Source organism: Cynocephalus volans, chromosome 11 (assembly GCF_027409185.1).
Source record: "Cynocephalus volans isolate mCynVol1 chromosome 11, mCynVol1.pri, whole genome shotgun sequence".
In the NCBI taxonomy this organism is placed as follows: domain Eukaryota; kingdom Metazoa; phylum Chordata; class Mammalia; order Dermoptera; family Cynocephalidae; genus Cynocephalus; species Cynocephalus volans.
This window is the reverse complement of record NC_084470.1, coordinates 53,500,042-53,510,930: the sequence shown is the minus strand read 5'-3', so window position 1 is coordinate 53,510,930 and position 10,889 is coordinate 53,500,042. Positions and strand designations below refer to the sequence as shown.

The window sequence follows — 10,889 nt, the reverse complement described above, 5'->3', positions numbered from 1 at the left end:
CCCACGTCCTCCCAGCTCTCCTGCTTGCATAGAAACGCTCCAGGCAGGTGCGCGGGCTGCGTTCTCGATGAGTGTCCGGACAGTGGCCTGGGAGCCCGGGCAGCCTCCCAGCCCAGGGCTGGGGCTGGCCGCGCCCGGGTAGGCTTCTGCCGCCGGTACTGGCCGGGGTGGGTGGAAGGGGGTGGGAGGGGCCCCCTTCTGCCTCTGAGCACCTGGCGGTCAGACCAGGGAGACTTCGGCCTGGAAGCTGGAGGAGCGGCGCGCACCCGGGCTGACGCGAGTCAGCATGGAGACCTGCGTGCTGCACGTGGCGCTGTTGCTGACTCCCGACGGGTGCTGGTATTTGGGGTTCCAGCCCAGGATGCCCTGCAGGTGCCAGCGCCGCCACTTCCGCCGCAGCTCCGCCTGCACCTAGGAGAGGGGAGGGTGGTCAGAAGCCTCCTCCACTGCGGATTGAGCTGCTGTCCAAGCAGAGACTAAGACAGCCAATCATATCCTCTTGCGGAAGTCTAACTTGAGAGACCCAGATGCTGCCCTGGGCAGTGGAGAATTGGGACCTTGTTGGGGCCGGGTTCAAATCAAGACCTTGGAGGTGGGGATGAGGTGGGGGGGCGCGGAAAGATGGGAGGCAGAGAGGAGCAGAGAATGAAGTCCAGGGAGGATGAAGGATGCTGCCTGGGAATGACTGTACCCCGATTCTTCCTCTCCTGGCCCTCCAGCTCACTTGAGCTCATCCAGGTGGACTTTTGTGCTTTTTAACCAGGGTTCCACAGCAACTCAGCTTTCACTCGCTTCCCCCACCTCTCCCCTCTCACTCTGCACACAGCAATTTAAGTAGATGCTTCTCAAAGTCTGATGTGCATGCATCCCCCTCCCTCTAGGGTTTTGTTAAAATGCAGATTCTAGGTCAGCATGTCTGGGGTGGTCCCAGAGATCTGCATTTTTAACAAAGTCCTAGGTGACACCATTGCTGCTAGTCTGAGGACCATACTTGGAGTAGCGAGGTTTAACCTATCCTTGCTCTGCACATATCCCATCAGTGTTTCAGGACTCTGGGCCTGGGGGTTCTGTTTCCTGACCCCCAAGGTCTGGGAGGGGCTTACCTCACCATTGAGGAAGCAGTAGAGGATGGCCACCACAAATCCCTGGGGAGGAAGGGGACAGGAGAGGTGAGGTAGACAGACCCCAGAAGCTCCCAGCTCCACCCCACCCCTGGCCCCAGCCCCTGTGCTCCCCTGGTTAAAGAAAGGGCTAAGCATGAAGTAGGTGCTTAACCAATACTTAACAATATCAATGAAAAGATTAGAATCCAGTGGCAAATGGCCAGGGTCCCAGGCTGAATTATCTTAAAGACCAGAGAAGAATGTAGCTTTAACTCAACAGTTTATACCTGGAAAGAGCCCACGACGAGCTCAAAGATCATTTTCACTTCAGTTTTAAAGTTGTCAGGGAAGAAGGCGAACATGATGTAGTGCACTCCAAACAGAGGGATCAGCAGGAGCGTGGACTTGGCCAGCCTCCTGGGGACAGGGGAGGGGCATCCCATGAGTATGTGTGTTCACAAGTGTGGATACAATAGGCCTGGCATGGGGGCAGCTGGGGGCACAGAAGACGGAGACAATGACCAGGATGTGTGAAGATGGACTGTTGGCTCCCCTAAATATTGTGCCGATATCTGCAGGGTTTCTGCCCTCATGCCCCCAGCCCTCCTAGCCTAGAGGGAAGCCCAAGAGAGAAAGAAACCCCCTCCAATTTCACCCTTCTGTGGAAGAGAGTACAAAGGAGAGGCCAGTGAGGATGATGGGTAATAGTGGGATTTCAGCTAATGGGGAGGCAACAAGAGAGCCTGGTTCCCTTTCTCCTTGTCTCAGTTTCCCCAGTCTGTATAATGGGGTAAATATATGTTCAACATAGTCAAATTATAGAAATGGGGACCCACTGCAAACTTGGAAGTGGCTTTGGGTGCTATAAAGTTTAGTGCATCCATGACAGACCAATTTCCTACTGGGAATGAGGACCCTGGGAAGGAAATCCTTTTAACTGGGATTCTGATCACATATGCCCAAGGCCACTTGGGAGGACGGTGGGTGCCCATTTGTGCTTGGTCACCAGGGAAGACCCAGGGTTAATCAGTAGAGCCCTGTGTCTTTGGCTTTTCTACTGTATCCACTTCTCCAGGAGCTGCCATCTTCTCTGAGATTGCATCCTTCTGCTGCCAATGCGCACACTCTCAGAATGCTCTCAAGGACCAGCCCTTCCTCCACCAGCCTTGTGCTCTGAGTAGGATCAGCATTTACTCTAAATGCTTGCCTCTCTCCTGTGGCACAGGGCTCAACCTTGTTCAGGCCTCCCAGCCACCTGACCTCATAGCTGGTCCAGGCAGTGTGAGCCCATGGTTCCCTGGCTGAGAGAGGTGGTCGTGGTGGGGACGGGGGGCGGGGGAGGGGTGTTCCTGCCCCAATTTCTCCTGCTTTGGCAGTCAGTTCAGGGAGGCCTAGCCTGGGGCCTGAGACCCCACAGTAAGCTGGGGGCAGAGGAGCTGGTCTTGCCTCTCCCACTTCCTTCCTGGACCTGGTTCCTAGACATGCCAGGATCCTGAGCACTGCCCACCCCTCCTTGGCTGCAAACTTATCCCACATGCCTGAGGCTGACAGATGGAAGCTTTCTTTAAACTGAAGACTTATGGGGAGGTGAAGAGTGGGAGCTGACAGCCCCTCTATGGGGAGCTCCATCTCCAACTCCCCCCACCCCTCTGCCTGCTGCCAGCTGTTCCCTTTCCATCTCACCCACACAGACCTGGCCATGACCAGCTATCCTTGCCACAGCTTCAAGCTCTTTGGAGCCATTATATACTGGGGGAAATAAGGCCCCTCAGGTAAAGAAGAGGATGAGGGTGCATAGGCCCAAAGTGCTGCCCCTCAACAGACTGCAGACTCCCCAGGGCCTTCCTTTCTCAAACAGCAAGGGAAGCTCCACCTACACACCCAGCAGGAGAGAATGCTGTCACACCAGGAATGCAAGTCAGTCTCATCAGAGAGAATCACAGGGTTCCAGAATAGAATCGTAAATCCAGCAGCTCGTGACATTCTAGTCGGGAATCTTAGAACCACAGCACAGACTTCCCAAGGAGAAGCCAGGCAAAGAACACTCTACAATCCCAGGACTGGAAAGGCCCTTGTGGGACATCCCAGGTTTGTCTTGTCTGCACAGCACTGATGTTCAATCTCTTGTTTCCATCTGCAGACATGCAGACCCTACTCCCCTTCTCACAGCATCCCTTTCCACAATTTCAGGTTTCTTTAGTTCTTCCTTCAAGCCTTTTTGCTTGTGTGAAATCTGCCTCTTTCTCCAGTCCTCCCAGGCACAGGAATCAGCCCTCATATCTTTCTAAGCAAGGGGCACGACCACTGTCCCCTTCTCCCCACTCACCATGTGGCAATATGTTCCCAAACCCTTGAGAGGGGAGGGTGTGTCAGTTTCCTCTCTGTAAAATGGGGACAATTTAAAAGGGAACTGTGTGGATAAAATGGAAACCCCTTAGCACATGCCTGGTATGTAAACTGCAGGTGTCATTATTATTGGGAATACTGAGTCCTGAACGTGGCTGTCTCACTGGCAGAGTGGGGCTGCCCCAGGGCACTCATCTGCTATGCATGTGTTGCACCCCTTTTCTGCCCCAGGCACATACTGCCTCATACACAGTATGAGCAAGACAGAGGTTATCTCTGTCTTCTCAAGCTCCCTGGCTTGGCAGCAGATGTGCACTGCGGAAGGCTGTTAGGTAAGTGAGTGCAGGAGGAGCAGACATGGGACACTGAGGATAGCCCGGTGAGGGTGAGGCTGGGGCAGGGGACTGAGCTGGGGCATGGGGTAGAGGTGGGCAAGAGCAATGTGGTTTTCTGGTGACTCCAGAAGTTCAGGATGGGGGGACTTCAAGGGGAGGTGGGATGATTTGGGGAGAGGAGATGGAGGTACTGGGGGACCATAGCACCGGGCCCACACTCACGAGTATGGGCTGCTGTCACTTTTCCCGATATCTGGGGGCCGCAGTTTCTGAACCAGGATTCGGATAATGCAAATAAACAGGATGAAGTTCACCTAGGGGGAGGGGGCCCGAGGTCAGGCAGTCAGAGAAGGGAGGCTGGGTGTCCAGTCCCCTGGGCTAATGGCCTGTCTTCTTCCCCACGGTCCTGCTGCCCCTCCATCTTATCTCTTTCCCAGCTCCTCCCCCTTTGGGCAGGTCAACCAGGAACTCTACTTCACATCCCTAAGGACCGAGTCTCCCAATGCATTTACTCTAGAGGAGGACTGGTGGGATGGGAGGGGGGACGGTCCTGCACTAGGCATTGGGAAGCCTGGGTTTCAGTTCTGACCTAGACACTAATTTCCTGAGTGACCTGAGGCAAATTGCCTACACAATCTGGGCTTCAGTTTCCCCATCTTCAAGAGGTGGGAGGAGGCCTTACCAAGATGGAGGTGAGGATGGGGGCCTTTATGATCCACCACAATGGGGAGTTGATGGTGTCCCAGCATCTGAGCAGAGTATGGTGGAGAAAAATGAGAGAAGTTGTCCTCAGCCAAAGTGAGAGTCAGCAGTCCTCTCAGTTGTCCCCAGCTCTGCCCCCGAGATCTTTAGAGACCAAGGGCCCAGAGTCACTTGCTGCCCAGGTCCCCTCCCATCCTCCCCCTCTGGACCACATGCTGTGGTTTGTCCCCCTGTCAAGTCTGGATGGCATCATCATCCCACCCAGGGGACCTGCCCCAAGTGATGGAAGCCAGGGGGAGGGGGTGGGTGACAGCTCACCCATAGTCCTCAAAATGGATCCTGATGATGGTCCATACCATGGTGAATGTGCTGGGCACCCCTGTCAGGACAAAGGAAGAGCAAAAGAGAGGAGAGGCAGAGGGAGCAGGGGTAGAGAGCATGAGGGAGAGATTTAGGAGAAAGAATCAGAAAGAGGGAGGAAGAAAAAAAAGGGTAGGTTTCCAGGGCTGCTTTCTATGCTTCCACAGGTTGTTCACTGTGCAAAGATGCTCCACTGAGGGTGTGAGGCTGTATGCCTGAGGGGTTGTGTCCACCTAGAGGGACAGTCTTTTTCAAATTTTGATAGAGGCACCCTATAGATTAGCAGTGGCCCTGTGTGTATCAGGGATACAGGGGAAAAGGAAGGACATTCACAGAATCTTTCCAACAGATCAGTCCTAGGTGCAGCTGCCATCCCAGGGTCAGACGTTTGGGAGACTTTTACCAACGCTTGACTGAGATCCTGGCAAGGAGGACCTGCAGCCTTGCAACAAGACCTAATACAGCATTCTGGATTGGCACCCTCCCCCTAGTGAGCTCCCCAGGCCCTGTCCCCTCTGTTCCCAGCCTGGCAGCCCTCCCTGGTACCATACCCCAGCCGATGAGTATGTACCCCCAGAAGTACTTCCGCTCAGAGAAGAAGGAGACGGCAAGCAGGGTGTGCAGGTAGAGGCCTTCTACCAGTAGCCAGAAGAAGTTGGCCATGACACAGTACTGGAATAAGACCACAGCTGCCTTACAGCCCACCTGCAGGGGGAGGAGCAAAGAAGGGGCTCAATGGGACTAGCACACCTCTCTCTGGGAGGACAAACACACTTGCAGTACATCCAACTTAATTTCTTTGTTGTTTTGCATTATCCCCTTAAAAACATACTCAGTGGTTTCCACATTTTTCCTTATTTTAGATCATCTGATGCATTAGGGATAAGCTGGTGACGTTAATTATCCACTGATCAACTCATCATCTATCCATCTTCCCATCTACATCCACCCACCACCTATCCATTCATCCATTTATTTACCCACCCACCCATTAGACATCCACTACCCACTCACCCATCTATCCATCTAACATCCACGCATCCATTCTTCATCTTTTCATCTTCCCATCTATTGATCCATCTTCCCACTCACCTATCTATCTCTCCGTTCACATACCAGCCTGCCCACCTAGCCATCTATCCATTTATCTATCCACCCCCCCAAAACCACTCATGAGTCCATCCACCTGTCTACCTTCCTATCCCTCTACCCATCATCTGTCCAATCTTCCTTACTTTATCCATCTATCCTTTTGCCTACTTAGCCATCCATGCACCTGTTTACTCTGCCACCCACCAAGCTGCTCATCCACTTAAACCCGTCCCCATCTACTCATTCATCTTGTTCCAATTAGGATGGAAGGTAGCTGGAGGAGGTAGGAGGGAGAATTCCTGCTTGAGTTGGCAGGAGTCTGCTGAATGTGTGGAGGAGTGGGCTGGGGACTGTGGAGTGGGGCCCAGATGGAAGTGAGGGAGAGAAACTGGGCTAGGAAGAGGGTAGAGGAAGGGGAAGTAGAAATGAAGAAAAGGAAAAGAGGAGAGGAGTCACCATTCCTCCTGGGGGCCAGAGGAGCTAGTGGAAGAATGGGTTCCCCAAGCAGGTGAGGACAACGGAGGAGTCGGGGAGACCCCTGAGTAGAAACCGAGAGGCTCTGGGTGGCCCACCCGGCATAGTTGGAAGGTCTTCTGGGTCCTCTGTCCCCTGCCAGAAATGGTCTCCCATTTCAGATCAAGCCTGGATGCCTGTGAGCCAGAGTTTACAGCCACCCTCCTCCAGGAAGCCTTCTAGCTTCCACTTCCCCCGGGACCCAGAATACAGATTCCCACCATTCCTTCCTTTGCCCTTGGCTTTGAGACATTCGCAGAGAGTGGCCTCCCCTCCGTGGTTGGAAAGTCCTTCCTCAAGTTGCTCTTCAGTCCCTCCAGCTGCAGGTGTGTTTGCTTCCACCACCTTACCCCATTTGCTTTACAACAAGAATAACTCAGCTCTTTAACAGGACAGTTATCTGTGTTTTCTCCTTGCCTTAGTATAGCTTCACAGAGCTGCTAATGGATCAGGAAGCCAGTCTCCACAGTTGTCCTTAACAAGGGCCCCAGAGGCTGCAGGCTGCTCCCCAGGCTCTGTGGCTCATACTGCAAGGGTCAGACTTGGCCCCCACCTCCTGGGATGGATTCTCTGAAGAACTCTGAGAAAGGCCATGGTGGGTTCCCTGGGTTTTCTCTCCCCCTTGTTGAGATGCCTGAGATTCCACCATCATAGGTTCATTCTTTGGGGAGAAGATACTGCTGACCCCTGCTGTAATGCACTGTCACTCATGAAGCAAGAAGCCACTGACCATAAGGAATGAGCTGGAGCCAGGGCTAGTCTCAATCTCTCTGTCCTAGCTGGAGGGCACTCAGTGAGGGGGCCCTAGCTCAGGATTACTTGGAAATGGACTCCATAGTGAATGGTGACAAATTCCTTAGACACTGCCTTAACTTCTCTTTTCTAGGAAGGCCCAGAACCAGTCTGGTGGCAGGGGAAGAACAGCAGAGGAAGGCTGCATGTGTTTGGACCAACTCCAGCTGTCAAGGGAAGGGGGTGGGGAGTAGGATGGGTAGCATGGTGAGCAGAGCCCTGGGTATACAGATGGCAGAGGGCAGAGTTAGAAGGAAACTTGGAAGTCCCTGCACAGATGGGGAAACTGGGGCAGGGAGTTTCCCCAAGCTCACATAGGAAGTTAGCAACAGAGGTGGGACAGGGGTTCTGGGCTGTGGTCATGAAATGTCCCATTTCCACCTGTATTTCTCATTGGTGGGGCAGATCTGTGAGCTCCCAGATGGCCAAGCAACATCTCCTGTTGCTGGAAGGGGAGTGAGATTTGAGGAGCTGCCAGGTAGGCTCAGGTGGGGGTTTGGCCATCCTTGGACTGAGAGAGAGAGAGAGAGAGAGAGAGAGGAGGGGAAGGGGGAGGCAGGAGGAGGAGGAGCAAGAGGGAGAGAAGGGGAAAAGAGGAGATTCAGGTGATTAAAGATGAAGGTGAGACTGAGGTCCTCACCGAGCCCTCGGAGCATTGGTCCAACTCCCTGCTGTCGAAGAGGGCCAGGTCTTTGATGAAGACAGCGGCAGCCCTCAGGATGAAGGATATGAAGAGGTGCATGTGGATGTAGTTCCGCGTGCAGTGGAGCTTCCTGCATTGGGGGTGCAGATCTGGGAGGCTGAAGGGGCCTTGGACCCGCACCCCAGCCAATACTGTTCTGTGCTCTAAGCAAGAGGGGATGAGGGAGCACATGGCCTCCAGAGTGCAGGCCCCTCATCGAGGGGGGTCCCATCCCAAAGTGTGGGTCCCACCCCAGCTACCGCATCCTCCTGTGTGGCTAGGCATCCACGTGGCTCTGCCCAGCCCCAGGTGCCTCATTCCAGGATGCAGGCCCCACCCTCTGCTGCTCTGTCCCCACGTGCAGGACCATCCTCTGGGCGACTAGACTGCAACTGATGGCACACCTTGGCTACCTGCCATCTCCAGGGGAGGCTGGCCTGGCTGAGGGGCTGGGTGGGGACAGTGTGCTGCCTGGGGGGCAACCATGGAAGGGGGCAGGGATGCCTGGGCCAGGCTGGGTTCGACCATGGGCATGGCACTTGCCAGGTCTGCTTTGAGGCCTGTTGCCCGGGCTGGGCCTCACCTGAACAGGCTCAAGATAGCCGTGGCGACCAGAAGGGTGGCGAGGGACAGGCTGTAGCCGATGGTGTAGCCGGTCTTCACAGAATTGTAGAACATTGTCTGCTGCTGCTAGAGGGAGGTGGGCAAGGATCTTGGGTGGGGATGGCGTGCGCTCACCTGGCGGGTATTGGTGGGGGCGGGGTGCCCTATGCACTCTGCCTGACCATCCCTGCCTTGGCAGATGAGGAGGCTGAGGTCCAGCCTTCCAAGAGCAGCTGAGCAGCGCCCTTCAATTCCCTGACCCACAAGTACACCAGTTTCCATGGACAGCACAGGACTGTGTCCCAGGGTGGGGGCAGTGTTGAATTCACTCCCTCTCTGCTGCTTCATGATGGACACGTCAGTGAGGGAAAAATTGGGACCTCACACATTCCAGTGGTTCATATGTTCATTCTTCAGCCATGTGTCCAGCACCCCTTCTGTGCTTCTAGACTTAGCCCGCTAGGGGACTGAGACTGCTTGCCCTTCAGACTCACCCCGCACCATGAATGAGGCCCTCTCTCTGTGTGGAGAGGGGAGGCCCATGGGCAATGCAGAATGTTAAAGAAGACACTGGGCTACCTTCCCTTTTTGGGCTGTCCTAGGCTGGGGCCGGCAGGATGAGGGCACTCTGGCCTTTCTGGGGAGCTAGGACAAAACTGGGTGCCAAGGGCTTCTTGCTTGGCCCCCTCTCCCAATGGACACACATGCAGAGTGACAGTCACTGGGCAAGTCCCTCCTTCCTCTCCACTGTCTGCACCCTACCCGAGTAGGGACAAGTCGTTAAGAGGGATTTAGGGCAACTAGGGCCTGAGGCTCTAGTGGGCTTTGAAGGCCTCTGAGGGAATTGCTACCCCCTTGGAGGAGTGAAAGCCCTGTCTGAGAAGGGTGTTTGGAGGCAGGTGTCATCACAGACAGACACACACACGTGTCTGTACTCCAAAGCAGTGAGGGGCCCTAGTGGAGGACTCCAGTTATACTCCAGCCTCCCCATAAATGTCCCTACCTGGATCCCCAAATCCTTATAGAGACGACCTATGCTTTACCCGCTCCGTGGGCAGATCCCTGTCCTGGGACTGAGAACAACATGTCCTGTTCTTGTCCCTGTCCCTGACTGGCTGTTGGGTATCTGAGACAGGATGCTTCCAGGAGCCGCACCTCAGTTTTCACTCTGGATGTGACAGGGCCACCTCCAGGCCTGGAGCAAGGCTCCCATGAAGCAGTAGGGAGGCCCAGCCTTGGGGTGCTGCTTCAACTTTTGCTGCTCTGGGGACCCCCTCCTGTGTGTCATCCTCATGAAAGCCCCCTCCTGCACCTTGTCAGGGGGAGTCAGGGGATGAGTCCCCAGAAATGCAGGCCTGGAGAGGGAGGCTTGGGGAGGGCAGACCCCAGTAGTCCTGGCCTCTACACAGATGGCAACCTCCCCACTTGGTGGAAGAGGGTGAACAGAGCCTAGGTAGGCCCAGGGGCTCTGCGGGTGGGGTGGGGGTACATTGAGGCCCACCTCATCCAAACTCGATTCCTTGTCATCCAAGCCACAGGCAACAGGGTAGGGGCCAGGCTCCAGGTGTGTCCAGCCCTCGTCGGTGCAGCTGCGGCTCACGTTGCGGCCTGGGTGGAGGGCAGGGGCAGGGAGGAGAGAGGCTGAGGCTGGGAGCAGAGCTGGCCTGAGTAGGCCATGGGGGCGTGGCTGTCTCTGTGCTTGGTACAGGGCAGAGAACTCAGCCCTATTCCCACCAACCCCTGATGCTCTCAGGCTCCAGCTGCCCTGACCCAGACACCTAGAGCACCATGGGGGCACCTGGGGTAGGGAAAGCCCCTTCAAGGTGCAGGGGAAACTCCTGTACAGGTGGCAGAATCAGAGCAGACATTCCTGTGCTCAGCCCTATCCCTGGTCACGAACCTGACCTCAGGTACAATGTAAACTCTGATCCTTGTCACAGACTCAGCCTGGATCCTTGTATCAGAAGGATCTCTGACCCTTGCCATGAGCTGAGTGCTAACCTTTGTCATGAGGCCACAGCTGGGGCAGGGGCCCTACCTGCCCAGTCCTCCTCGGTCAGCCTGCTTGGGCAGGTGGGGCTGGGTTTCCTCCCACACCTGGTGGGGCTCAGGTGTGTTGCTGGAGAGGGGCCAAAGGTGTGAGGGTGGGGGTGGGGTGGGGGTTGGAGGACACTTGATAAGAGCTTAGATCTGAGATGCTCATAAATGGAGAAGCAGGGAGTTCCCAGCAGGGGAACCTGCCTGGGCAAAGGCGTGGGAGAGGGGAATGAAGTAGCGCAGCACTGTGGGATGGGGGTGCTGGAGCGAGGTGAGGCTGCGGCTCCAGGGCAGCTGTATTCTCCACTGTCCTGGGAGGCTCAA

General features: G+C 55.3%; 1 protein-coding gene across 1 annotated transcript in view; it reads right to left on the bottom strand.

The window, feature by feature from the left end:
• Window positions 1-219: 219 nt before the first annotated feature.
• The window catches only part of VIPR1 (vasoactive intestinal peptide receptor 1), a 29,852-nt gene continuing 19,182 nt past the window's right edge, over window positions 220-10,889 (bottom strand). Inside the window, exons 4-13 of the mRNA XM_063114850.1 lie at window positions 10,030-10,136; window positions 8,509-8,612; window positions 7,884-8,016; window positions 5,398-5,551; window positions 4,805-4,865; window positions 4,467-4,533; window positions 4,007-4,098; window positions 1,391-1,520; window positions 1,104-1,145; window positions 220-411 (exon numbers count right to left, since the gene is read on the bottom strand). Of these exons, the coding sequence (XP_062970920.1) occupies window positions 220-411; window positions 1,104-1,145; window positions 1,391-1,520; window positions 4,007-4,098; window positions 4,467-4,533; window positions 4,805-4,865; window positions 5,398-5,551; window positions 7,884-8,016; window positions 8,509-8,612; window positions 10,030-10,136 (1,082 nt within the window). The remainder of the gene's footprint in view (window positions 412-1,103; window positions 1,146-1,390; window positions 1,521-4,006; window positions 4,099-4,466; window positions 4,534-4,804; window positions 4,866-5,397; window positions 5,552-7,883; window positions 8,017-8,508; window positions 8,613-10,029; window positions 10,137-10,889) is intronic.